The sequence below is a fragment of the Zootoca vivipara genome, chromosome Z1 (genome assembly GCF_965207765.1).
Source record: "Zootoca vivipara chromosome Z1, rZooViv2.hap1.1, whole genome shotgun sequence".
NCBI lineage: Eukaryota > Metazoa > Chordata > Lepidosauria > Squamata > Lacertidae > Zootoca > Zootoca vivipara.
This window is the reverse complement of record NC_142583.1, coordinates 2,872,064-2,899,867: the sequence shown is the minus strand read 5'-3', so window position 1 is coordinate 2,899,867 and position 27,804 is coordinate 2,872,064. Positions and strand designations below refer to the sequence as shown.

At 40.1% G+C, this 27,804-nt stretch overlaps 1 protein-coding gene across 7 annotated transcripts in view; it reads right to left on the bottom strand.

Annotated features, from left to right (window-relative positions):
- Positions 1-25,217, bottom strand: part of RAB28 (RAB28, member RAS oncogene family) — a 62,234-nt gene extending 37,017 nt beyond the window's left edge. For 5 of the 7 annotated variants that reach the window (XR_015946919.1, XM_088657381.1, XM_088657379.1 and 2 more), the window contains exons 1-5: positions 25,044-25,217; positions 22,769-22,915; positions 14,196-14,292; positions 7,753-7,841; positions 3,149-3,278 (exon numbers count right to left, since the gene is read on the bottom strand). Coding sequence is in view for 6 of the 7 variants with exons in the window: in XM_088657381.1 (XP_088513507.1) it covers positions 3,149-3,278; positions 7,753-7,841; positions 14,196-14,292; positions 22,769-22,915; positions 25,044-25,118 (538 nt within the window). In the remaining variant the exon portion in view is untranslated. The remainder of the gene's footprint in view (positions 1-3,148; positions 3,279-7,752; positions 7,842-14,195; positions 14,293-22,768; positions 22,916-25,043) is intronic. The other 2 variants (XM_060279069.2, XM_035111945.3) reach the window with 1 other exon arrangement.
- Positions 25,218-27,804: the final 2,587 nt, after the last annotated feature.

Below are 27,804 nucleotides of genomic sequence, written 5' to 3'. Positions count from 1 at the left end.
TACTATTTCTGGGTTAGCAGAGTCTGTAACCTGAAGCGCTTGTAACCCGAGGTACCACTGTACCTTTTAGCTATACAGTAGTTAGTAAAAAATGGAAGCAAGACCTTCCCAACTCCTCTTCGCAGTAGTACCAGATGAGCACAGGGTAGTTCAGGTAGGACAGAGCAGGAGCCCAGGTTCATACAGCTTGAACTTCATAATGTTAAATCATTTGTTAAGCAAATAATGCAACGCCTATGCTGCTTCATGTTTCCTCCCTTATAGTCGCTTTCAACCGCTTGTCTTTTCTCTCTATCTGCTTTAAGTTCATGTGAGTAATAACCACTTTTAACTAATAGCTTTTATCCCTCTCCTCTTTAAGTCTTATGTGTTTTATTTTATTCACGTTTGTATATTATTCTGGTCTGCGACCGTAATAAAGTTTGATGACGATGATGTTAAGCAAATTTAATATTGCCAAGTAGTGATTTACATCCCTTCTAAAGCTACTATATATCCTAAGGTCAGAAATTGAAATAATACCCTGGTGGGGTTTTAGGTGTATTCCCATTTTTACAATTCAATTATGTCAGAATCACAGCAATCCACAAAAGTTGCAAGAAATGAAAGTCCACAACAAGATTGGTATAAATACTTTCCATCCACCATAAACATTTAAAATCATGACAGGCCATCAAGTATGTACTGTGTCTGTACAGAACAGTTACTGTTGAGATTTATGCACATTTTAAAATGGGACCCAGAGCTATGTTAGTTCTTATTTCCAGGACAGTGGACTACTTGGTTTTGGTACTAAGATTCTATAAGCAGACAAGAAGAAACAGATTCTAATTAAAGAAAACACACAGTCACCACTCTACACACAAGGAAAAATATTACCATTGAGTGATGTGTAAAATTAACAGAACAAACTCTGCATAGTGGAAATCACATTCATGCAAATTTGTATGAAGCTTTTTCAAGTGCATTGATAACAGTAGGAAACAAAAGGCATGAAGGATAGCATTTGAAAGCCCTTGACCAAGACTTCACACAGGGAACAGAACTATAAACATATTAATAATATTCCCATATTTCAAATAACTAAGTTAGGAAAATCAAAAGCTGCCTTTATACATTTGTACCATGCTGCAGTTAGGAGGGACTGTGATGGCTGGGCATTCTGCCCTTTCTGTAGCCTCACTCCAATCGTTTGTGGAATTTGGAGAGGAAAGAAAACCTAAACAAACATTACTTTCTAAAAAGTTTCCAGTGATAAATGCAGACAGTGCGCATCTTCCAGTCTGTAAATGTAAGAGACGTCACCTGAATGATTTGTTAGCGTTGGCATTTCAGTCAACTTACAGATGAAATACTATAAAATTGACCACTTATTATTTGATTGTAATCAAACATTGCCTATGAAAGCAAGAGTATCACTGTGTCCGTGACAGCTTACTTTTAAAGCTATGATGTCAAGGGCAGGAACGATGGAGAGCTGCTTGCCCCTCAGCACTGAGGCTGTCAAGAGGGAAACCTAACAGCAAAGCAAAGCTTCTCTTGCGTACTGGCTACCTGCTAAAACTGCAGGAATCTCCAAAGAGGTACAGGAATACAAGTGGTCAATGGCAAAGGTCATGGCTCAGAATTCCTTCTTGTACATGATCTAACCATCTGCTCTGTAAGGCTCCTGTGAAGGGCTGGACTGCAATCTAGAAAACAGCCACTGAAATAACTGAAGGTACTGAATTAAGCATCAGTGTTGCCTTCTGCTTTAATTTCATTATCCACAATTTATTTATTTATACTGCATTTGTATTTATTGAGCCTAGTTTCAGGATAAAAACCAAAGAGATCCCCCCCCCAATGAATGATTCACATTTGTTATGCTGCTATAGTAAGTTACATAGCACTTATTGTGCTCTTTACTTGGCTATTCTTCAATCTGCTAAATTATTCTGTTGCAGGTGGCTAGTTACTGAATATTTTTTTCTGCTGTGTTGAGCAGTACCCTAGAATCTACTGTAATTACCATGACATAGAATGTTTTACAATATACAGTGGTACCCTGGCTTTCGAACTTAATTCATTCCGGAAGTCCGTTCAATACCCGGAACCATTTGAAAACAAAGGCGTGGCTTCCAATTGGCTGCAGGAGTTTCCTGCATTCAATCGGAAGACGTGAAAGACATGCTGGACGTTCGGCTTCCAAAAAACCTTCGCAAACTAGAACACTCACTTCTGGGTTTACAGCGTTCGGGAGCTGATTTGTTCAGGAGCCAAGCCGTTCAACAACCAAGGTACTACTGTATATTGTGACACATGAAATTACTTTGTTTCTACAATGGGCCAATTGTCATATCTGTAGAGTAAAAAAAAAAGTGTTTCTGTTGTTCTCATAAAATTGTTACTTTAAAATATATGACCAATAGTTGACTGGCCAATTGACCAAACCTTGTTTGATAAGGGCAATACCAAACCTTAGGATTTCCTAAAATGATTGAGAGGAAATTCAGCTCCTGACAGTGTTCTTGTGACTTAACACATAGCTTTTGCCCTACCATTCTATCCTTGCCCCCATGACACTAAATTGTCTCTAAGTTGTTAAGCTCCTCATGGTAGTGGCTTGTTTGTTTGGTTTTCCTTATTATGATGTGCTGTAGTCATCTCTCAAAAGATTATTCTTTTTATTATTAGGAATTTAGGGTAAAAATTCCCTATTAGGAATTAAGGCTATGTTTTATTTATTGAGCACAGTTTAAGAAAAAGGAAGGTGAATAATAATGCAACCATTTTGTATAAGGAAAATAAGGAAAACATACTGGCAACATTTTCCAAGTTTTATGGGTAATGTCATGCTGCTAATCACTGAAGCAGGTTATTTCCATGAAGTGATAACCCCCAGCAGACTAAACATTGTGATTGCTGTCACAACATAGCACCCCCATTTGGTCTAATGCATGAAATATTACATTCTACGGGCCAGAGCCTGCCAAAATCAATGAACAATGGTGCCAGTAAAATAGAAGGGACCACACATGTACCAATGTCTGCAACGTTGAGGCTCACATAGTTGTACTACAGATCTGTGCATATGGAATATACTGCTGACCTGCATCTTAGCTCGATCACCAAAACATTCCAGCTAAACAACAGTTCAACAACTTACTTTTATTGCCTACCAGAGCCACATGTGGCTGAGTTTCTGACTCTTCATTGACCTTCTTTACAACATTATACCAATCTTCTACATTTTCAAAGCTCTGTTGGTTGGTGATATCATACACCAGGAGGACAGCCTGAGAAGCAAAATATATATGTAAAGCACAGTATGTTAAGATGTCTAAATTTATATTTTAAAAAATCTATCTTTATGTGAACTTAGAAATGAGACAAACTGAACTTACTCAATGTTAATTCATACAAGCTCCCCACCAGCAGCATTAAAATGACACATACACAGAAAATGTTCTAAAATGCCCTTGAAAAAATAAGAGTTTCCTTACTTTAAGGGTTATGTTATACTCCTACCGGTAATCATATTAGCTGAAACTGCACTGAAGCAAAGTAATTGACAAATGGAGAAGAATAACTGAGGTGTCTACACTGAGATCCTCATTTGGGAGGCAAGTCTACTCTGGTGGTTTCTGAAATTCATAGCCAGCCACTTTGGACAATACATGGCTCATCATTCCATGGCTAGGGAGTTCTAGTGTTTCAAAGCACCCCGTGTTGTAGAACGGTATGTCAAATCCTGTGGAATAAACATGCCAGGCAAGCCTACAAGGTTGTCACAACCTCTCCCCATACCCACAGGGTCTTGGAAATTTTTGTCTATGGATTTCAGTGTAGATTTGCCACTCTCTAAGTATCACACTACCACTAGTAATACGGACCTCTTTAGCAAGATGGTTCACTTTTTGCCACCTTCCAGCAGCCAAGGAGGCTGCCCAGCTGCTTGTGCAACACATATTATGCCTCTATGGGCTCCATGCAGGGAATATATTGGAGAGGCGATCTTAATTCACAGCCCATTTATAGCAAGCCCTTTTGCAACTTTTGGGTATCAAGCTCAAGTGGTCTTCCTCCCATTATCCACAGACAATGGTCAGACAGAATAGACCCAACACCATACTGAAATATCTGTGTGTAAATTATCAACAAGAAGACTGGATCACAATGCTTCCCCTTAAAGAGTTTCCCCCACCCTTCCACCCAGCAGTCCCTTTTCCTCCCATCAACTGTGGAAACTGTCCACAAGCCTCCAATTGACCCTGCCCCCCTCTCTGATCCCCACCATGAAATACTTTGTCCAAGATCTACCAGCTATGCATCAACTCCTTCAAGAGCACCTGGGCTAGGCTAAAACTGCATCAAAAGAAATTGCAAGTAAACATTGCCCAGAGGGCACCAAACTCAAAGTGCAACTATTCACTCCTCATCTCCACTCAAAATGGATGCTCATCACCTAGGACCTTTCCAAATTGAAGCACAGATCAACACCATGGCATTTCAGGATCACTTCCTGTCTTCTATGTGGATGCCCCCAGCATTCATTCCTTACCCCCCTCTGCATCCAAGCATCCTTGGGTGGCATCTTGGAGATGCCACCTGTGCTGGAAATGGTGGAAGAAGAGGAGGAATATGAAATGACTCAGATTTTAGACTCATCACCATGTTAGTCTGCTGCAGTGTCTGATAGACTGGAGCTTAGCTGCCAAGTATCCCGTTTGTCGTGGGAAACCCTGGATTTTAATCCGTTTCCCGCTGTTCTCCCAAATGGAGAAAAATCCCGGAAATCCCCCGGATTTCCTACCTGCCAGGGAGCCTCCATTTTGGGTGCTGCTCTGCCCATGTGTGGGCACCGGAAATCGGGCAGAGCGGCACCGGAAGTCGCTTCTACGCATGCCCGGCGGCCATCTTGGTGGTGGGCGCATGGCGGCGGCCGTCACCAAGATGACCGCCGCCATGCGGCCACCACCAAGATGGCCGCCAGGCATGCGTAGAAGCAACTTCCGGTGCCGCTCTGCCCGATTTCCGGTGCCCACACATGGGCAGAGCGGCCCCGGAAGTTGCTTCTACGCAACTTCTGGTGCCACACCGCTGCTGATCCCGCATTTTTCAGCGGGAGACTTGGCAGGTATGGACTGGAAGGGCTATGGACTTGATGAACACTCCTGGAAGGGTGTCATAGATGTACACACCTCTGAGCTGGTACACTACTTTCACAGGCACTAGCCCATGAAGCCAGATCCAAAGACCAAGAAAGGGGGGAGCATCATCGGAGGGGAGATGATGTAACAAGTCCTGAGGTGCACCGGGTGCAGTGGCAGGCTGATATGAAGGAGGATGGAGAACAGGAGGGTGACATTGGGAGGCAGGGCTGAAACTAAGAAACAGAGGCTGAAGCAGACAGATTCATCCCCCTCCCAGGATGTGGCTGTCTTGGCTGAGGAAGCAATCCTGCCATTCCCCCCCCCCCAACTGGGAAAGGAGTACAGCAATGGAATCCATTGAGAGTGTTAGTCCACCACTGGGTGTTAAAAAACCAGGGTCAGAGGTGGAGGGCACAGCCTGTTTGCCCAGGGCCTGGCAGTGCTCCCATCACTGGGAACAGGCACATCCTCCTTGATGCAATGAGCATCCACACACTTGGCAATCTCATGAGTTTCATGAGTAAGCACGCCCTGCCCTATATTTAGAAGCTTGGCAGATGAGCTTGCCAACCTGCTAGGGCAACTCCGTTGCTTCTGTGCAGTTCTGAACTCCTTGCCCTGATCTTGGACTTCTTAAATTTGGATTGCTACTTCCGGCCCATGTAACTTCATCTTTCCTGTCATTTAGCCTGAGTGTAGTGGCTGCTGTGACTCATTACTTGCTGCTGAGCATATAAGTTCTTCTTCTCCTTCTTCACTGTCATCAGCAGGACAGCACCTAGTTCAAGTTTGCAGAGTCTTACTTATGAATCTCTAACCTTGAAATTATGATAGTGTGAAATTGACAATATAATAGTTCAGACAATGGTTTATTTATTGTAGCAACAGACTGAGTCAGTCACGCCCAATAAAACAGATATATGGAAGATGTCAAAGGGATATGATAAAAAAAATTCTAGGCCAAGGTATAAAAAATAAAGTCTAAATAAAGTTTACAGTCTTATTTAAACTTAACCTAGAATATGGATGTCCACAAAGTTACCAGCACTCTGGGTATCAAATTTATATCCACATCTATATTTTTGTAATTCAAGAGCAACTTCTGTTGTAGAGCACAAAACAGCATAGAAATTTAATGAAGCAAATCTGAAATCAAAGGAAATTGAGGAAGAAAAGAGGTTATCTGATAAGTTAAAATGGTAATAGAATTAGTGTAGTGGCTAAATATGAATGAGGATCTCTAGGGCTCAAATTGTGATAGTTAATTCAGTAGATGGTCTCATGCAAGCTACTGCTTTTTAGCCTGAGTCTCTCATCTGCAATAGGGAGATACTAAATAATGACCTACCTGACCAGACTGGATACTAAAATAATTTATATTAGGTGGTTTGAACACTCAAAATACTTCATATATCAAAGCTAACTACATACATTTATTTGGAATACCTCAAGAACAGATGGGCACTATTTCTATGGACTGGCTGCATGGGAAACATATTTTCTAGTATTTCACATCCCCAATTGCTTTTAATTTTGTGTATATAATTTGCTTCCATATAGTGAATTTACCATATTATTGAGAGTTTAAATTTAATCTCATTTTATAGTGCTTCCTTGCCTTATGTAGGAAAACATCATGTGGCTCAAGAGATGCAGCAAGGTTGACTCAGGTTTGAGTAAGCTGCAATAAACATCTGTTAACTTCATTTCTGAAAATGACTAGCTTTAAAATTTAACAAGTTGGCCCATTTTTCTTCTACTAATGTGCAATTTCCAGTCTCTTCAATTAACAATTCCTCCTCTATATTTACACATTGCCACACCCCCAGTTTCATCTGGGCTTCAACCACCTATTTTCTTCTTTATTCAGGGAGAAAACAAAACAAAAATAGGTTCATCACAAATAAAAATGGGCTGTGGGTTTGAGTAAGTGTTTATTGTACATATTTATAAATCAAGCTGTGCAAGAAGCAGTACTATAAAAAAATTAAGTGTTCTTTTGTAGTTTACTAACAACAGAAGGTGCACTGTCTCAAATGCTTATTCTAAACAGAAAAGAATGTATGTAGCATTATTGATAATTTAAAAATTTGCCTACTTGTAAAGCACAGTTCATTTTCACTGCTCTGCAAAAACATTTAGCTACCTAGTTGCCTTCTTTTGTTTGCCCTCCTAGAACCTCAGCTGGCTGAATGAATTTAATAGCATAGGATTGGTCTTAATTTCCTCCTTCTACCTTTGCTCCCCAGGAAGCATCTGCACTCAAAACAGCCACTATGCCTATTTAGATATCCATGGGGATATCTAAATAACCTTGACGAAAACTGCTATTTTCAACTTAAGCCACAATGCAGGGCCAGGAACATCTGTTTCGGAAAGCTGTGAGGGATATACAAACTAGCACCTTTCGTTCATAAAAGGAAATACTGTTCAAGCAATCCTGTGCTAAAAAAAAAATCAGTCTACAAAACCAACGTTCAAAACAGTTTAACTTAAGCAGATGTTTACATTTTACTAGCCTCTTAAAATTCTACTGCAAACTATCATTTTTACAGTAAGGTCCTAGAAAAGCCAACAATAAGTAACCACAGTAATTTATATATTTTTTTAACCATACCTGTGCGCCATAGACATATTTATCCAACATCTTGCCTCCTATTGTTTGGCCTCCTATATCCCATACTTGAAGAGTAACATTTACATTTCCTGCAAGAAGGGGAGAAAAATAACTGATGTATTTGACATAGCTGGTTTACAGAGATTTACAACAGAATATTGCAGCAGCAACACCATGAGATCCACCTATGTCAGATGTGCTGTTGCTGATGTATTTGTCTTGTATAAAAGAGATGAGCAGTAGGCTTTGCCACTGCCTACAGCAAACCATGCCTTGCATTTGACCAGGATCCAGAGAGCAATGCAACATCTAAAGGAGCTTTAATCATGTTTTTCCCAAACTGCACCACCACCACCCATATCACACTGGCAAATAGTTTTTAAAACAAACAAACAAACAAACAAACTGAACAGTCATTTTAAATGTTGCGTCTCCTCTTGCTTTTTTTCCTTAATAATATTTTTCTGGATGCTTTTTGAAAACCATTACAATATTGGTTTGCTTATTTACATCATTTTAACTAACGCAAGTCTGTTAAAGTGTCAGTATGATAAAACATGGTCTGCTGTGCATAAAAAACAAAAGTCAAGGATCACATGGGACCCAGACAGCATATGTGCGCACGTGTGTGTGTGTGTGTGATGTGTGTGTGTCCACGATAAGCTCTTGGTTAGGATCCAAGAGCTATTAAATAATGCCCAATGGCTTGCACAAACCTACTGGGGATTTCTGACAGCAACTCTTATCTCACCACCGCCCCCCCCCCACTGCAAACAGCTCTGCCCCCCAATTTGCTTGCTGTGTTACCAGGAGGGGCTGGTGTTCAAGGAATGCAAAATTAAAACCTCACTTTGGTGCATAAAACTAGGTAATAATAACTATTTTATTATTTATACCTCACCCATCTGGCTGTGCCACTCTGGGCAGGTTACAGCATATATCAAAACATAATCAAACATCCAACATTAAAAACTTCCCAATACAGGGCTGCCTTCAGATGTCTTCTAAAAGTTATGTACAGTAGTTCTTTATCTCCTTGACATCTGAAGGGAGGGTGTTCCAGGGAGGGCGCCACCACCGAAAGAGCCCTCTGCCTTCTCAGTAAGCACTTATGCTTGACGGTCCTGGCAACAAGCTGAGCACAATGCAATTTTGTGCACATTATTTTGCAAACAGTTTGTACCTGGCAACATCACATCATTCATTATTTGTGAGTGCTCAATAGCAGCCATTTTCCACTTATTTGTACTAATAATCTGACACAATTTTTCTTGTGGGCAATTTCAACCCTAATTCAGCTGAGAAGACATGAATGGTGTGCAAAAGCTATATTCTATTTTCACTTTTCTCTGTTGCACTTCCCACAGTAACAGCCATGACATTTTTAAAATGGAAGAGCAAACAACTGCAGAGTGAAAATAAAGCTTTGGCTGACCTTGCTCACAAATGAATAGTTATACAATGGATCCCGGTTATCTCCTTGATAGCACAGCTAGAAAGACAGACTCAAAATACTAAAAGGTTGCACTTTTCAGCAATAGTAACTGGACTTGATTTTAAATATTGTGTCTAGATAACTGTGAGATAACTCCTCACAGTGTATATTTACTTGGACTAGTCAGCATACTCAATATATTGTGGATGCTAAACCAGCACTATATTCCATTAATAAATATCCCAAAAGCAAAACACCTTCAACGTGACTTCAAATATCTCATGAAATGAGCAGTAGTTTTTAATTTTTCTCTAGCAGAAATCCAAATTATTCTAATATCAAGCCTTTATAATACTTTGTATAATATAGGCATGATCCAGCCAATTTGAAACATTTCCCATTCTCACTAATCTCACTAAATAAAAGCTTAAATCTCACCCACAGGAATTCATTTGTTTGCATCACACACCCCCAAAATGTAATGATAAATAAAGAAAGCTGTAACAGCTAAGAACTACTGCTGGAATCAGTTCATGTCGGATAAGTAGTATGTCCACTTTTGCACACACTTAAAAAGTACTTAAAAGTACTTACATCTAACAAAATACTGAACACAAGAGTGCAACAAATTGCAATCATGCCTCTTCCATTTAAAAGAAATGTGTATGTGTAGAAACAACTCACATAAATTATTCCCTATGCCACCTTTTATAACCATTGTTAACATTATCACAGCAAAATATACTGCCTACATACATCACATTTTAGAACACAGTTCATGAAATGTTTGAACAACACAGCTTGCATAATACAAAATAGTGATTTTGTGCTCAAAATCTAAGCAGCCAATGCATTTTTTTTCCCTGAACAAAAATCTCAAAGGGATGCTTTAGGTCACAATTTCAGCATCAGAGTATGCTACTTTTTATGGACAGAAGCTCTGTGCCATCGTAACAATGAGCAGGCCAGTGAAAATTCAATAGCTGCATTTTTTTTCTCAAAACTGCATTTTCTCTGTCACACGGCTGTTAGCAGAGCAGTTGGTCAAGACAAGAAGGTGGCAAAATCCTGAACAGTCCACATATTCAAGAGCAATATATATTCCTAGATTCCCATGTTACAGATGTCAACCTGAGGAAATGGAAGGTGTGTGTGTGTGTGTGTGTGTGTGTGTGTGTGTGTGTGTGTGTAATGAAGAAAGAAAGGACATCAGTTTGAATTTTGTATGTTATATTGCAGATAAAAGTTTAATACACCCAAGTAACAGTTATTAAAGTCCTTCATATCAGTTATAAAAAATATCCACTTCTTTAAAACAAAAGTAATTATATTAAACATAAAGATTTAATTTTACTTACTCAATACTATTAAAGATAAAATTGATGAACCTTACGTTGATTACTCCTAATTAAAACAATGCGAATGACTTACAGTACTATGGTTTCAATCATGCACCCATTCATGTATATTTAGAGTGCAAACTTGCACGTTTATTTTTTTATTTAATCTCACAACACCTATATACTGCTTGAATGTAATAAAGCTTCAAATTGGTTTATAAAAGTATCTACTCAGAACTAAGCTCCACAACAAAATCAATAAGACTTACACCTAGGTAAGCAAATACAGGATTGTAGCATTAGTCCCACCGTGTTTAACATAAAAAGCATTGATCTTTTACAATATACAACTAACATAAATATAAGGTTTCCTGTCTGAACACCTTTTAAAACTCTTACCATAACATTGCTGCATAGTCAGATAAATAAATGATCAGAAAAACAGCATGCAAACTTGACAAAGTTAGCCAATTTTGATAGTGTTTTGCCTGTGTTAAAGAGATACATGTAGAAACTATATTCAGATCTGTAACCTTCTTTCTATACTGTATAATAAATCTAGTGTGAATAATGGTTTTAACAACTTTTCTGTGTAAATATATTCCTAAAGGGCATTTGACGTGTCAAGCTACTCTCAAATGAATGGAAGCTCTCATCCATTCTAATGAACCTTCACAGGAGAACTTCCCATGGATTGCACCTGAAGGCACCCAATTAGCAGGGTTGTTGAGACTCAAGACTAATGTGCATCAATGATATGAGCAACATACTACGTTGAAAAATATCTTATTATGATTACAACTTTCAAAAACACAGGGTTCTTCCCTCTTTATAATGTTGATAGCTGTATTTTCCTAGAATCCTGGTCTTAAGCCCATTTATTTGGCAGAACTTTGTACTGAAACAAATGAGACTAAGATATGTATTTTTCAAATGAGGCCACAATTATTCAGTTAGGTTCAATTTCCATGTATATTTAAAACTGGAGAGAATACAGACTATCCATGTAGGTGTTGAATACAGTTGTGGTAAATATTTCAAGTAACTTTTGGTCCTATAGCAAAAGAAAAACCCTTTAAAGTTTTCATATGTATTTAATATTAAAATTCTGAAGAAATTTTGTTGTAACTTGAACTTTTTTGTACTTTACAGGAAATAATGTTCAATTGAAAGTGAAGCTGAGTTTATTAGGAACACAGGGCAGATAGCCAAACTCGTTTGGTCTGAATTGATGCCACTAACAGGATTCAACAGCAGCCTTCTAAAAGTATACTTGGGGCACTGGTTAACCTTACTTAAAGTTCTACACAGTAAAGATGGAACTGAAAACACGTCTGTCCTGCCTTTTTTACTGAGGCCTTTTAAAAGCCTTTTCACAGTGAAACCCTGTTTACTGGCTTATACCCACAACCTTCCTGAAAGTATTTTGACTGTGATTCTTAAGGAGCTCTATCTGCAAAACTTCTGACTAACAGATGCACTATTTTAAGCATTGAAATCTGCACAGTGGTTACATCTAAATGACACACTAAACTGGATCATAAAATATAATGAACCAGGCCACTATTTGGAACATAATTCCCTCAAAGAGAATTGAATCAGTTTTAATTTTAAATATATATCATTTTACAGTTAAACTATTCAACAATATTTGTGCTGCAAGATATGTACCACAAATCCAAGAACATTTATCCCAATGCAGAGACCCTTGCATAGAGCAATAGACTGAGTACAAGAAGGACCTTCCATACAAAACAGTTGGCTGACACCATCAACTGTGGCCACTGGAATTGGGGGGGGGGAGAGGTCCCTGGAATCAGACCTTCTTCCCTCCAAATCCAAAATAAATGCCAGTCAAAGCTAACAAGAATAAAGCTACTAAATATGAGCTGAAATCAATATTCAAAGGTTCATGAAAAAGGAAGCAGAATAAGCGTTTGTATTTAAAATACTTTGACTTTAAAGGGTCATCTTCAAAAATATTAACCCAAAATATCCCACAGCTCTCAAGAAACTGCAGTTTTGTTACCTGGCTCCTAATGAGTTCAATCACAGTTATTGTTTCTTTTTGAAATTGCTATTCTATTTATTGTACTTTAAAAATAACAATGTTGCTATTCAAATAACAATTGCATTCATCTTTAAAAATGGATTTCTGTGGCATAAACATTTTGAGCACAAGAAGACTTATTATGGCTCTCCAACAAACATTACCATCCATAACTAAAAAGTTATGCTATCATGTGCAAAGAGGAGCTTGTGAAAAATTCTGGAAAAATAAAAAAAATTATGTACTCTACCAAAAAGCAACTGAAGTGTTCTTATAAACACAAATACAAGAAATGTGCAGATGTTATAAAGAAAGTGGGTAATATTTTATTAGAATTGGCGAGAAAAATAATTGTAGGAAAGGAAATACTTTCCCAAGCATTCAATCTCCTTTTAGAATTCAATAATGATTTAATATATTACACAAGCTTAGCAGCTATTATTGGAGGTGGTGAGGGGAAGATACGAAGAAATGTATTTCTGGCCGACATTCTGCTATTGAAAATATAATACATATTGTATGTACATCTAGAGAACCAAGTGGGCCACACAGGATTATTCTCTACATTCCTAAAAAATATGCACCCTATATTTGAGATTCAATACCACATCCAACAAATCTATGTAGCTTGAATGTTAGTAAATCTGGAAAAGTCCAGAAAACTTTCCCAAATTTCTGAAGGCTAGATTCTGAATTATTTTTCAGGACCTCTAAGACTAGCATTTATTTAACATAATTTTCAGAAAAGTTCATCTGAGGTTTAGCACACACAAAAATCCTACACACTGTTCAATTCAACTTCATATGTATTTTCCTGAAACATCCCAGAAATAATAAAAGTTCAATCTTGCAGCAACATTATCAATTCTCCCTGCAGTTTCATAGTGAAAATGCTCTCTCCAGCTTTGGTTTGTTAAGCACACCAGGGGAAAATGCATTTAATGGAATATTTTTATGCTTGCAAATTGAATTACATTAAAATGATCAACTCGTTTTAGACCCCCCAATTGTTTAGAAACAAACTTTAAGATTCTGTCATTCTTTTTTAATTACTTCTTTACGTTTTCCATGCAGTGTACTACAACTGGCATCTAAATAGTTTCTTTGCATCATGAAGTGAAACATCTTGAATGCTCAAACTGTATTTTTATGAGTGCCTGGGGACCCTGAATTTTAGTGGTCTATTAAATGCCAGCAATTTCATGCTGCCTTGCATAAGACAGCATTCACATATCACAGCCTAGCAATTCCATAGTTACAGTATATATGTATCCCCTCAACCTAAGTAAAGGTAGGGGATATTTTATCTAAAAATCATATTCATTTCAAAATAAGCTTTTTCCATTTCCATTTTGCACATGGTGTATCTACTTTAAATCCTAGATGCAAGAACCTCATACAAACACATTCTTGGGAATCTAATATTTCACACACAACAAAACATGATGTAAATATAAAAAGACAATCCTTCATCAGTAACTATCCTGTATTAGTAACTGAAGCTGGTTCATACTTTTAGAACTTCAGAACTTTTTATGTACTTAAGAGTACAGTCCTTTTCTCAACGCTTTACTGTTGGTCACACTTTTTCGTATTATGCATGTTAATCTCCTCTTACCTGGGAGTGTTATTCTTTTCAAAAAGAAGTCAAGTCCTATGGTTTGTTTGTACTGCTTCCCAAAAGCTTCTTGAGCAAAACGTGTGGCTAAGGATGTCTAAAAACAGAATCATATTAAGTTCACTTGATATCTCAGAAGACACAACTGAAGTAAAACATAATAAAATGAAAACTAGGCATTTTTCAAATCAGAGCTTCCCAACTGTGGTATTTTCGGGGGGGGGGGGTCCTGTTAACAGATAGGATACAAATTCTAAAACTATAGAAGAGAAATTTCTAACACAAAACTCATTTCTAAAGTGAGAGAGCACAATAGAATAAAAGTGTACATCCTATTCTACACACACAAAGTCTGGGCTGCTCTAGCAGAGAGCACAAGAATTCATCTTTACATCATAGGATGCTGCCTTATATCAAATCACACAATTTCTCCATGAAGCTCAATATTATCTACAATGACTGTCAGTAGCTCTCCAAGGTTTCCAATAGGGATTGTTCCCAGCCCTTCCTGTAGATGCAGAGTTGAACCAGAGATATTTTAAAAAGTAAAGCATATGCTCTGCCACACTCCAGATCCTGCCTCAATTACTTAGCACTGTAACAAGCAAAGCACTTCAGAAAGGTGTTTGTCTTCACAACAACACTGTCCAGGATTCAAAGACCACACAAATAGTTCATGTGCCCAAGGGGGCTTCGGACCTGTGTTTCCTTCCCTACATGGATGACTTTTGATGTTGATAGGAGTTGCAAAAACAGCTTGTCACGTGGCCAAAATGTATACAGTTCAAGTAAAAATGTTTTAAGAACATCTCACTACGTTAGCACAAGCCCAAGAAGAGAACCAAGGCAAAGAGAAGGCAACTTGCCTAAGACCACAGAATGAGTCCATGAAAGAACTGGGATGTGTATCTAGAATTCCTAAAAGCAAGTTTGAAATTCTATCCACTGGACTACTTTGCCTCTCACTTTCTGAGCACTAATCTACTTCTGCAGATGTTAATGTATGAGAGGCTATGGAGAGGATATGCCTAGAAAACAAGAAGCAATTTTCCTATTAATATGTGGGCCTCCAATTCATATTACTAGCAATAAAACAATGTAAGTTCAGTGGAATAGAATTCATTTCCTAAAATATATGCTTACTGATAATTGTGTTGCTGCTAACTTAAGCCCAAGACATTTTCTAGAAAAAAGGGGGGAGAGAAAGGATTTTAGACTGTAAGCTGCAGACTGACTGAGAACAATAAATAACCTATCTTACAGTGGTATCATAATTCATTTCAATGCTTATATATTTATTAATTAAAAATGATATTCACAATAAATTTGTTTTGACATTTTGATTTGAAAAATGTTTTCCAAACAATATGAAAATATTTCAGTATTTCAAAATTGCATTTTAAAACTTTATAGGAAGTATATAAATTGTATGACATCAGAGAAAACTACAAAATTGAGAATGTCAGACTAAATAAATAAATGGATCACCAAAACTACCCTCATTTGCAAACAGATTCCTACCTTAAAATATTCCTGTATTTTAATAAGAAATTGTATAGGAATATTTATTTTTTTCCAGTTAAGAAAAGTTATATACAGTATCCTCCCATCCTTGATTTATGGGATACTGTAAATATTGACTTTATCACTGTGTGACACTCAATATTCCCTAAAAGGTTTCTAGAGGCATTAATGAACACACTCATTGGGTTTACATCTGCCAATAAGTGCAAGAAGTTTTCAACAACTCAGCAAAGTTTTCTAGGACAACTTTCATGATCTCCACTTTATGCAAAAGAATTTAGAGCAGAAAAATCAGGAAATGGGTGCCTTATTACTTTGCAATTGATAAATGTAAAGTGTCCTATACCTCAGGGGTTGTGGGGAGAAAAAGAGAGACCAATATGTAACATAGCCAAGTTTAAAACAAAACAAAACATTGATGAATTAAAAATGAATCCATTATATCTGATTTACTATCTTTGGTGACTTGCTTTCACTGGAATCTAAGTATTACAAATAAAGCCTCAAGAAGTACACACTCATAAACAAATAAACTAATCTCTTTTTGGCCTCAGGAGCCAAAATAATAAACCCTAAGGTCCCATTCTAGGCTCAGGTGGTTAAGAAACATTGCTTATATGTCGAAATACCCGGAATAGTACCCAGAAAGTGAAGGGCTATAAGAACTCTGGTGTGAAGTGCTGCTAGTAATCTGTATTCAGCAGAAACAGCCAAGTTATTGGGTCTTCAACGCAGTTGTCAAACATGGGGACCTTTTACAGTTTAAGATTCCCAAAGTAGCCCTTAGCATTCCTAGTTGATTTGTTGAAACTGAGGATTCTAAGTCTCAGAAGAAGAGAAGAGAGAGAACAACATACAACTGTTAAAATTCCTTCCAAGTGAACTTCAGGTACATCTGTCTTAATCCTACAGCCTGTTCATTCCATTAGCTGTTATTAAAGGGGGTGATTAATCATCCTCTAACTAACCACTCTTTTGCCATATCATGTATTTATACTCTCCAAACTTAACTTCCAGTAAATACTTTTCTTTAGTCTTTTCCTTGTGGTTTTCTTTGCATTCCACAGCAGCACTTCCTTCTCGTCTCCACAAGCCTAGTCTGGCTGACAAATCTACTAGCACCCTATATTCCATTTCCCTTCCTGCTAGAGTGGGTTCACTGGTCAAATGTTTTCAATTAAGGCTGCACTGAATTTTTGCCCTCTAATTTTTCAGAAGAAAAGGCAGTGCCATTTTTTCAAACTATTATTTGTCATTACAGTACAGCAAATCAGAACTGGAAATCATGATTTGAACAAGCATTCTGATTATCATGCATGTAAACCAAATTTAGTAACCTTCATTAACCATAGCCTAGCCTGAATTGAGAAAGAGGTCCAGTTCAGACACAACAGAGTCACTCAGCTAGACATGATTTGAGTGGGCACGCACTTAAGCATTCCACTACCACCGTGGTTTGCAATCCCAAATTGTAGGTGGTGCTTAAAACTTCAATTTCAGACATCAGGGAAACTCTGGTCTAAAAAACCCAGGAAGTCTCATTTTCAGCCAGTCACACAAGAGGAAAGGGAAGCACTCAAGTTTCTTCAAACCAAAGTTTGGTGAGAAGTCCTGTTACATTTGAACCAGGCCACATTGACACATACACATGAATCACAACTCTTGTAAGAATTGCAGAAAGAGTGTTGGGTGTGACTCTCAAACAATCAATTTCAAAGCCCTTATCAACTTGGGAGTTACTAATGCTACCTACATTTCTTAAAAGCTAGGGTATAGTCACTTTGCATATAGGGATATCATCGGGATGAAAAAGCAAGCTGTAAAGTAATTTACACACTTTAAAATGCTAAACAAATATGTAAAATAATAAAGGCTTTCTTGTCTCTAGTCCATAATTAGGGATAAAAGTTTAGAAGAGTATAATTCTAAGCATACAGCATACAATATTATCATGTCGTATCATGTCATATAAGACACTCATAACCATTATATAGTAATTCTCAATACAATGGGAACAGACACGGTCAGAAACTGTAAAAACTCTACATGCAACTGTGCCACACAATCCAAGAAATGTACTTCAGTGCTGCCAAAAACTAGTAATGAACCCCCAGCCTGCTGTATCTTCTGCTTGTTACTGCTCCATTGTTATCAAGCTGAGCGCTGCTGTTTCTGGACAGAGGGCATGGCTCTTCTCCACTAGAGTTGAAGGCTGGGGTAAATGTGGCCCTCTAGATGATGTTGGACTACAACTCCTATCATTCCTATCCACTCACCATGAGGCTGTTCATATCTGGAAAGCCACAGGTTTCCCACACTGATATAGTTCATCGCTTCACGTGTGTATGGTCCCAGATTCAGTTCCCAGCATCTTTAGTTAAAGGATATGAGGTATCAGAAAACAGAAAGGCTAAGCCTAAGCCTGTGGAGAACTACCACCAGCGGGGATAAACAGGCAGTTGCTCTAATTCTGTACAATAGGATGAGGCAGGGAGTGGCCAGGTTTAGTCTTTTCAGTTGAACTTGTGGCACCCCATTTTTGAAACACTCTCCCTATGTAAGCTTGCCTAAGCAACTTTTGAAATCTCAGTGTCAAGCATGAAGACCTTTTTAGTGTCTGCAGGTAGCTCCAGATTTGTAAACGTTGCAGCTTTGGTTTTAATGTTGTGATAGTTTTTCCCTACTGCTGATTTACCATTAAGCTTTTGTTTGGGGTTTTTTGATCTACTATAAGTTACCCTGGTAGATCTTCAGAACTGAAGGGAGAGGTACTAAATATGTAAAATACTGTAAATACATTCTTCAGATTCAAGAAGCATTCAGCCACTCACTGCTGGAAACAAAATACTGTACTGGACTAGGCAGTGAGTCTGATCCAGCAAACCAATTCTTATCATCAACATCATAGATAATCATCATCATTGTATTTATTACCCACCCTTCACATTAAGATCCTAGGGGAGGTTACATCTAGAAAAAATAATACTATATAATGAAAACAAATCCACCCCAAAACACCATACAATACAGATTATATAGGAGGGGAACTAACAACAGTTCAATTATCAAAGACCAAGAAGAAGAGATGTGTCCTTGGCAAAGTGAATCTTGGCAGACCCCCACCTATATCAATTCATCCCCTGAGCAGCAAGTTGCTATTTAACTTCCCACAATGTCCCAGAATAATGCTGCACCAGAAGCACTGTGGGAAATTTAAACGGAAGGTGTCCAGACCAAACTGCCTAGCACTAATCAGAGACACGGGGTAAGAGACAGGGCCATGGCCTGAGGATGCTATGTCATGAAGCTGGACCTGAATGTAAAGGTAAAGAGACCCCTGACCATTAGGTCCAGTTGTGACCGACTCTGGGGTTGCAGCGCTCATCTTGCGTTATTGGCCGAGGGAGCTGGCATATAACTTCCAGGTCATGTGGCCAGCATGACAAAGCCACTTCTGGCGAACCAGAGCAGCACACACGGAAACGCCATTTACCTTCCCGCCGTTTACCTTACCTTATCTACTTGCACTTTGACGTGCTTTCGAACTGCTAGGTTGGCAGGAGCTGGGACTAAGCAATGGGAGCTCACCCCGTCGGCAGGGATTCGAACCGCCCACCTTCTGATTGGCAAGCCCTAGGCTCTGTGGTTTAGACCACAGCGCCACCCGCATCCCCTGAATGTACATACTTCTAAATGTAGGCACTTGAACATTAAGCATGATACAAGTACAGTAGTGCCTGTTATTTCTAGCACTACAGCCACACATTTTGAACTATTTTGGCTATCTGTAAATGTGAAAGAGCAGCCAGAAACTTTTAGAAAACAATCTTAACAATCCTCATAATTACTCTATGATTTTTTTTTATGATGGTTTGGAGGGTAAAGTAATTTTAAATCAGGCTTGTAATACAAGTTAGAGAGGGCAAGCTGGCAGCTTATAGCTGGAGTAAGCTGAAACTGCAGCACAGCACTAGGGCAAAGAGACTATCTTGGCTGTGAGTCCGGGAAGATCTGATCCTTGCCTTGCTGGCCTTTTTCCACCTGGCCTGGGAGGGCAGGGCCTGGACTGACTCCAGATGCAAAAGCTGTGACTGCTGAACATTCTTGGGTTGGGGTGTTGTTGAGGGGATTTTGTGGAGGGCAAGGTTGTTGCTTAAAATGCATCTCTGGGTTATTTGTGGGGCATAGGAATTCGTTCATTTCCCCCCAAATAAATATAGTCCGGCCCCCAACAAGGTCTGAGGGACAGTGGACCGGCCCCCTGCTGAAAAGGTTTGCTGGCCCCTGCCGTTATTGATATTAATTTTTTGCATCTTTATTTAGACCTTATTCTGATTTATATGGAAATTGTTCAATTTGGTTATGTGCTTTTTGGTGTTTAATTTATTGTTAATGACTATTTTTGCCATGTTTGTAATATGTAATTTTATGTTTCGTAAAATTATATTCTGTAATTTCTATATGGTTTTAACTTTAGAAAGATCGATTGATTGATTTGGGAGGAATGTTTTTGCCATGAAACTCAAAAACCTCATCAGGGGGGCTTTAAACTGACTTATGTGGGGGAGGGAAACAGTGGTCCTGAAGGTAGGAGTCTATCAAGTTCTGAAGATGATCATCCAAATGTCAAGGACCAAATGGAGCAAACAGCACGCAGACCTAGTGGTGGGAGGAAAATATCCTTAAATAAGAGACATGGTGGAATGATCAATGGTCTTCAATGTCTGTATACTAATGCACAGAGCATGGGAAATAAACAAGATGAACTTGAGCTCTTGGTACAGCAAACTAAATACGACATAATAGGCATCACTGAAACCTGGTGGGATGAGTCTCATTATTGGAATGTAGAAATAGAGGGATACAATCTATTTCAGAGAAATAGACCAAACAGGAAAGGAGGAGGAGTAGTGTTATATGTCAGGGATGTGTATACCTGTGAAGAAATCCAGGATTTAAAACTTCAAAGCCAAATTGAGAGTATCTGGGTCAAAATTAAGGGAGAGAAAAATAACAGTGATCTCATTGTGGGAGTTTACTATAGATCCCCAAGCCAAACTGAGGACACAGATGAAGCCTTCCTGGAACAGATGACCAGGCATTCAAAAGGAAGTGAGATAGTAGTAATGGGGGATTTCAACAATCCTGATATTTGTTGGATGTCAAACTCAGCCAAGAGCATAAGGTCGAACAGATTCCTCACTGGCCTTGCAGACAATTTCATTGTCCAGAAAGTGGGAGAAGCAACAAGAGGATCAGCCATTTTAGATCTGGTACTAACCAATAGTGATGACCTGGTTAGTGGGGTAGAAGTGGCAAGATCATTAGGTGGGAGTGATCATGCTCTTCTAGAGTTTATTATTCAGCGGAAAGGAGCAACCAAGCATACCAAGACTCAAATCCTAGACTTTAAGAAAGCCGACTTCAGAAAACTTAGGGAAACGCTGGGTGGGATCCCATGGAAAGAAATACTAAAAGGGAAGGGAGTTCATGATGGTTGGGAGTTTGTTAGAAGGAAGATATTAAAAGCACAACTTCAGGCAATACCAATGAGACGGAAACATGGAAGGTGCCTAAAGAAGCCAGGGTGGCTATCTAAAGAACTTTTAACTGAGTTAAGATTTAAAAGGGATATGTACAAAAAATGGAAAAAGGGGGAAATCACTGGAGAGGAATTCAAACATATAGCCAGCACGTGTAGAGACAAAGTCAGAAAAGCGAAAGCACAGAATGAACTCAGGCTCACTAGAGAGGTTAAAAGCAACAAAAAGGGCTTTTATGGGTATGTCCGTAGCAAAAGGAAGAACAAGGAAACAGTGGGGTCACTTAGAGGAGAAGATGGTGAAATGCAAACAGGGGACAGAGAAAGGGCAGAACTCCTCAATGCCTTCTTTGCCTCAGTCTTCTCCAAAAAAGAAAACAATGCCCGACCTGGAGAATATGGAGCAGATGATTCAGCAGGGGAAACACAGCCCAGAACAAGTAAGGAGGTAGTACAATAATACTTGGCTAGTTTAGATGTATTCAAGTCTCCAGGGCCAGATGAACTACATCCAAGAGTATTAAAAGAACTGGCAGAGGTGATTTCAGAACCACTGGCAATAATCTTTGAGAATTCCTGGAGAACAGGCGAAGTCCCAGCAGACTGGAGGAGGGCAAATGTTGTCCCTATTTTCAAAAAGGGGGAAAGAGAGGACCCAAACAATTACCGCCCAGTCAGCCTGACATCAATACCAGGAAAGATTCTAGAGCAGATCATTAAGCAAATGGTCTGTGAGCACCTAGAAAGAAACACTGTGATCACTAAAAGTCAGCATGGGTTTCTGAAAAATAAGTCATGTCAGACTAATCTGATCTCATTTTTTGACAGAATTACAAGCCTGGTAAATGAAGGGAACGCTGTGGATATAGCCTATCTTGATTTCAGCAAGGCCTTTGACAAGGTGCCCCATGATATTCTTGTAAAGAAGCTAGTAAAATGTGGGCTAGACAATGCTACCATTCAGTGGATTTGTAACTGGCTTACTGACCGAACCCAAAGGGTGCTCATCAATGGCACCTCCTCATCCTGGAGAGTAGTGACTAGGGGGGTGCCACAGCGTTCTGTCTTGGGCCCAGTCTTATTCAACATCTTTATCAATGACTTGGGTGATGGGCTTGAGGGCATCCTGAGCAAGTTTGCAGATGACACCAAATTGGGAGGGGTGGCTAATACCCCAGAGGACAGGATCACACTTCAAAATGACCTTAACAGATTAGACAACTGGGCCAAAGCAAACAAGATGAATTTTAACAAGGAGAAATGTAAAGTACTATACTTGGGCAAAAAAAATGAAAGGCACAAATACAGGATTGGAGACACCTGGCTTGAGAGCAGTACATGTGAAAAGGATCTAGGAGTCCTGGTAGACCACAAACTTGACATGAGTCAACAGTGTGATGCAGCAGCTAAAAAAGCCAATGCAATTCTGGGCTGCATAAATAGGAGTATAGCATCTAGATCAAGGGAAGTAATAGTACCACTGTATTCTGCTCTGGTCAGACCTCACCTGGAGTACTGTGTCCAGTTCTGGGCACCGCAGTTCAAGAAGGATACAGACAAGCTGGAACGTGTCCAGAAGAGGGCAACCAAATTGGTCAAAGGCCTGGAAACGTTGTCTTATGAGGAATGGCTTAGGGAGCTGGGTATGTTTAGCCTGGAGAAGAGAAGGTTAAGGGGTGATATGATAGCCATGTTCAAATATATAAAAGGATGTCATATAGAGGAGGGAGAGAGATTGTTTTCTGCTGCTCCAGAGAAGCGGACATGGAGCAATGGATTCAAACTACAAGAAAGAAGATTCTACCTAAACATTAGGAAGAACTTCCTGACAGTAAGAGCTGTTCGGCAGTGGAATTTGCTACCAAGGAGTGTGGTGGGGTCTCCTTCTTTGGAGGTCTTTAAGCAGAGGCTTGACAGGCATATGTCAATAATGCTTTGATGGTGTTTCCTGCTTGGCAGGGGGTTGGACTGGATGGCCCTTGTGGTCTCTTCCAACTCTATGATTCTATGATTCTAGGGGCACAGTGCCCAGTTCAGTATATTTTCTTAAAATGTCATGGGGTTTGTTTAACGACCAAGATTAGATGCAACTTGCAAGCACCCTTTTAAAAAAATAAAATAAAATCACTTTTTACTCAATAAAAGCCAGAAAGTATAAGATCAACCAATGTGGATTGTACAACTCCTGCCTTGAGATATTATAATCTTGAGGTTTCTTAAACACTGGTCTTTTTAAATTTCACAAAGCACTCTAATTAAAACCACCCTAATTTCCTAACAGAGTAGGAAAGTCACACACATTCTTGCATCTGTTGAATCTCTATGAAATCAATGGGATTTTAAAAGTGGCTAACTTTTTGCCCATTTCACCCCTTATTAAGAAGCCCTCCCGAACAGTCTTTTTCATATTTCCTATTGAAACCATTAGATATAACCAACATGACGCATGATGTTCAAATACAGTATATTAAAGGATGTCATATAGAGGAGGGAGAAAGGTTGTTTTATGCTGCTCCAGGGAAGCGGACACGGAGCAATGGATTCAAACTACAAGAAAGAAGATTCTACCAAAACATTAGGAAGAACTTCCTGACAGTAAGCGCTACAGTATTCGGCAGTGGAATTTGCTACCAAGGAGTGTGGTAGAGTTTCCTTCTCTGGCGGTCTTTAAGCAGAGGCTTGACAGGCATATGTCAACAATGCTTTGGTGGTGTTTCCTGCTTGGCAGGGGGTTGGACTGGATGGCCCTTGTGGCTTGTTTAGCTTATACGTAAATCCAGCACTGCTTACAGGGAATTTTTTTGCAAGGAGGCGCTTCTTTAGTCACTTGAGCTCCCACCTGCTTTAAGGAGCCCTGGCAGGTACCGGCTCTGCCCCTATCATGGAGAGGATCCTTGTGGGAGGAGGTGTGTTCTTATTTATTTACTTTATTCTTTACACAGGCAAAATTAAATGTTCTCCCGTTAGCATTTTGGATGGGCCAACATAAAGGAATTCCTAAAAAAGATATTGAGTCTGTGGTTGCAGCTTGGTGTCAATAGAAGATACAACCCGTGTGCTGCTTGAATGCCTTTTTAAAAATGATCTTAGAAACAATTATATTCACCTGCTGTTAAGAGCGCAGAAGGGAAGGACATCCCTTGCAAAGACCTGCTTGTTTGGTTTTGCTGTCTGATGCAGATAAGTACTGTACTGTACATACCTTTCAGAACATCCCAATTCCTTGTTAAGGCTCTATAGATCCATGCTACAAAACTTAAGGGAGGTATGGGAACTTATGTATTTTTTAAAAGGTGAAGGAGGAGTAGAAATGCAAGTCACTATTATTATAATTACCATCATTTAATGTGCACATTGGCTGCAAAATAAACTATTTGCTTTCTTAATTACATGGGGGGACCGGTAGCATCACTCCCCTCCCCCCCCGAAACACAGACGATGTAACTAAATGAATAAGAAAACACCTCTTGATGCTTAATTTAAAGCATTTCAGGACCCTCCCCCCTTTTTTAAGCGCTCCTTGTGCGTTTGGTCCCTATCATCTCTATACAACCCCCCTGCGAGGTAGGCCGGCGTTATTAAAGGGCGAGGGCGAAGGGCCGCCTGGAGAGTTGCTGGCAAGGATCCCTCGCGAGACCACAGACACCCTCACGAAGACAGCCACAGGCCCGGTTCCGGCCTCCCGGGTGGTCTCAAGGGGCGGGAGGCGCTTGGGGAGAGCGGTCCTCCCGCCAGCAATGAAGGGCGACGGCGAGTCTCGCTCCCTCGGCCGGCTGACTGACCTTGCCGGAGGTGCCGTCGCCCAGCACCACGAACTTGAGCTGCCGCTCAGGGCAATCCTCCTCCGAGTCCGACATGATAGAGCGCCTTCAGTCGCTGAGGGCCGAAGCCGCCGCCGCCGCCGGAGCCGCCATCTTCGGCCCCCTCAGCGCTTTCCGTTAACGCCGACGCTGGGCGAGACCACCTGGCAGGAGAAGGGGGGGGCGGCGACGAAAACGGCCGCGGAGACGCCACCGCGCGGGAGAAGACGCAGAAATGGGAGCTAAGCGGCGCCGCGCAACGCAGAGAAGCGGGAACCGCGAACCGCCGCCACCGCCTGAGAGCACGGACTTGAGAGCCTCCTCCCCCCCCCAAAGGAATGGTTCGATCCGGAGCCCTGGAATGGACAGCCGCGGCGGCTTGGGCTTCGTAACAAGGCCGGCGTGGTAACTAAGGGCCCGCGGAAGGTGAAAGGTGACAGGAGGGCGTGGGGGAAGAGGAAGGCGGAGCCCGATTACCTGACGGAGTGGGCGGGGCGTCGGAAGCATCCGCCAATAGCAGGGGAGGACGAGAGAGAGAGAGATTTGAGCATGCGCGTTGCTTTGCCTGCAATTTCCAAAATTGAAAAACCATGGTTTGACGCACACACACTCGGCTTATAAAAACCATGGTTTGACACCCTCCTGCTTATAAAATTATGCATGACATGGAGAAAGTGGGCAGAGAAAAGATTTTCTCCCTCTCTTATGACACTGAGAACGGAAGCTGGAAGATTCAGGACAAGGCGAAAGAAACCACATGGTTAGCCTGTGGAACTCAGTCCCACAGGAGGCAGTAATGGCTGCCATCCTGGACGACTTTAAAAGAGGGTTGGACAAATCCATGGAGCAGATGGCGATCGAAGCCATGATGACTGTGCTCTTCCGCCAGAGTTGGGAGGCAGCAATGCTTCCAAATGCCAGTTGCTGGGAACCGCGAGAAAATGCTATTGTGCTGAAGTTCTGCTCCCTGGTTTCCCTTAAGGAGCTTCTGGCTGACCACTCTGAGAACAGGATGCTGGACTAGATGGGCTCAACAACCCCCTTCCCCTCACACATGCAAACCACACAAGAACCAACCAGTCTCCAGTCACTTGTAATACCAACAAAAAATAAGTATATAAATAAAGCATTGACACGCATGAAGCTGACACAAAAATTCTGCACAAACATTAAGCAATAGAAAGAAATATCATTATCCTCCCCCCATCTCAGAATGCATGCATATGACAAGAGTGTCTCATACCGAATGTAAACAAACTGCAAAAAAGACTCTGAACTGAAAGTAGAGACATTATATGTACTTTTCTTTCTTTCTTTCTTTCTTTGTTACACAATAAAACATTTTCAAATTAGTTTTTATTAAACAGAATTTCTCAGTATTGCTTAATATTGATTAGCTGTTCTTATATACACTTGAGCACAAACCTAAGCAGTTTTATTCAACCATAAGACACCTCTCCATGCCACAAGTTCAATGCAACATGCAGTAAAACCCTAAGTGTGTTTACTTAGAGGTCCCATTGTGTTCAGTGGGGTTTGCTCCATAGTAAGGGTGCTTAGAATTGCAGCCTAATGCTTAATTTTCATCTCAAACACATTATTTCAGTACTCATTAACATACATACATCACAATTTTTCTCTTTCGCATCTGTTCACATTATATAAATATGATACTGCTGTGTTTTGGACATGCCTCTGAAACAAAGGACATTTCATAAGGCACAACGGGAGCCTGGAGAAAGAGAGTGACCATGACCTTGATTTTTCATCATGACACAAGTTATTTTAGTAAATTGAGATAATGGGGTTTAGAACACATTGCGTTCTTACTAAGAATTCTGGCTCCCAAGAGGAAAACTTCAAGCTTTATGAGCATTGCATTTACTGTGTGGAAAGGAAATTATATCTGTAGGCAGTGCCTTGCAGATCAAAAGAACAGAAAGTCTCCACCATCATATCTCAGTTTAGTATCTGAAGACAGATTTTCCAAATAATTCAGCTCCAACAGCTGAAGCCAGATTTTCATAGGAATCATCCCTTTACGTTTTCCTCTTTTTCAAGTTCTAACACTAGGATAATCCCTGAGTTTTGATTTTGGGATAGAACTTTAGCTGACCCTGTTACCGAGGCAGAGAGAACATCACAGGTTATGAGGGAAAGTTCCACACACAAGTTCATACAGCAAGTATTTAATTCCCAGCAAGCTTTCAAGCTGTGTGCTAACTCTCTAAAGCAGGCACGTCAAACAGGTAGATTGTGATCTACCAGTAGATCACTGGATGTCTGTGGTAGATCACTGGCACCCCTAAAAAAGCTCACCCAAAATTTTCCTCCTCCCTAAAAAAGCTGAACTACGACCCGAAGCCCTAAACAAAAATGGGCCTCCTCCCTCCTAAAAGAAGCTCAACAAGTTTTACCTAAACCCAAAAAAACAGGGCTTCCCGCCTTTAAAATTTCAACAGCTTTAACCTGAACCCCCCCCAAAAGGGGGTAGATCACTCCCAGTTTTTAACTCTGTGAGTAGATCAGAGTCTCTTGGGAGGTGGCCACCCCTGCTCTAAAGGAATGGTTCCCAATTGGAGGTCCAGGGACGTAACAAAAACTACCACAGATGGGGTACTTTGCTAATTGAGAACCACTGCTCCAAAGTAATTCAAGATGAACTGGTCTCTTGCTGAAGCCTTTACCCCTTCCTTCCATTGCTCCATCAATTCCGCTTCCTCCTGCCTCATTCCCACCCCCT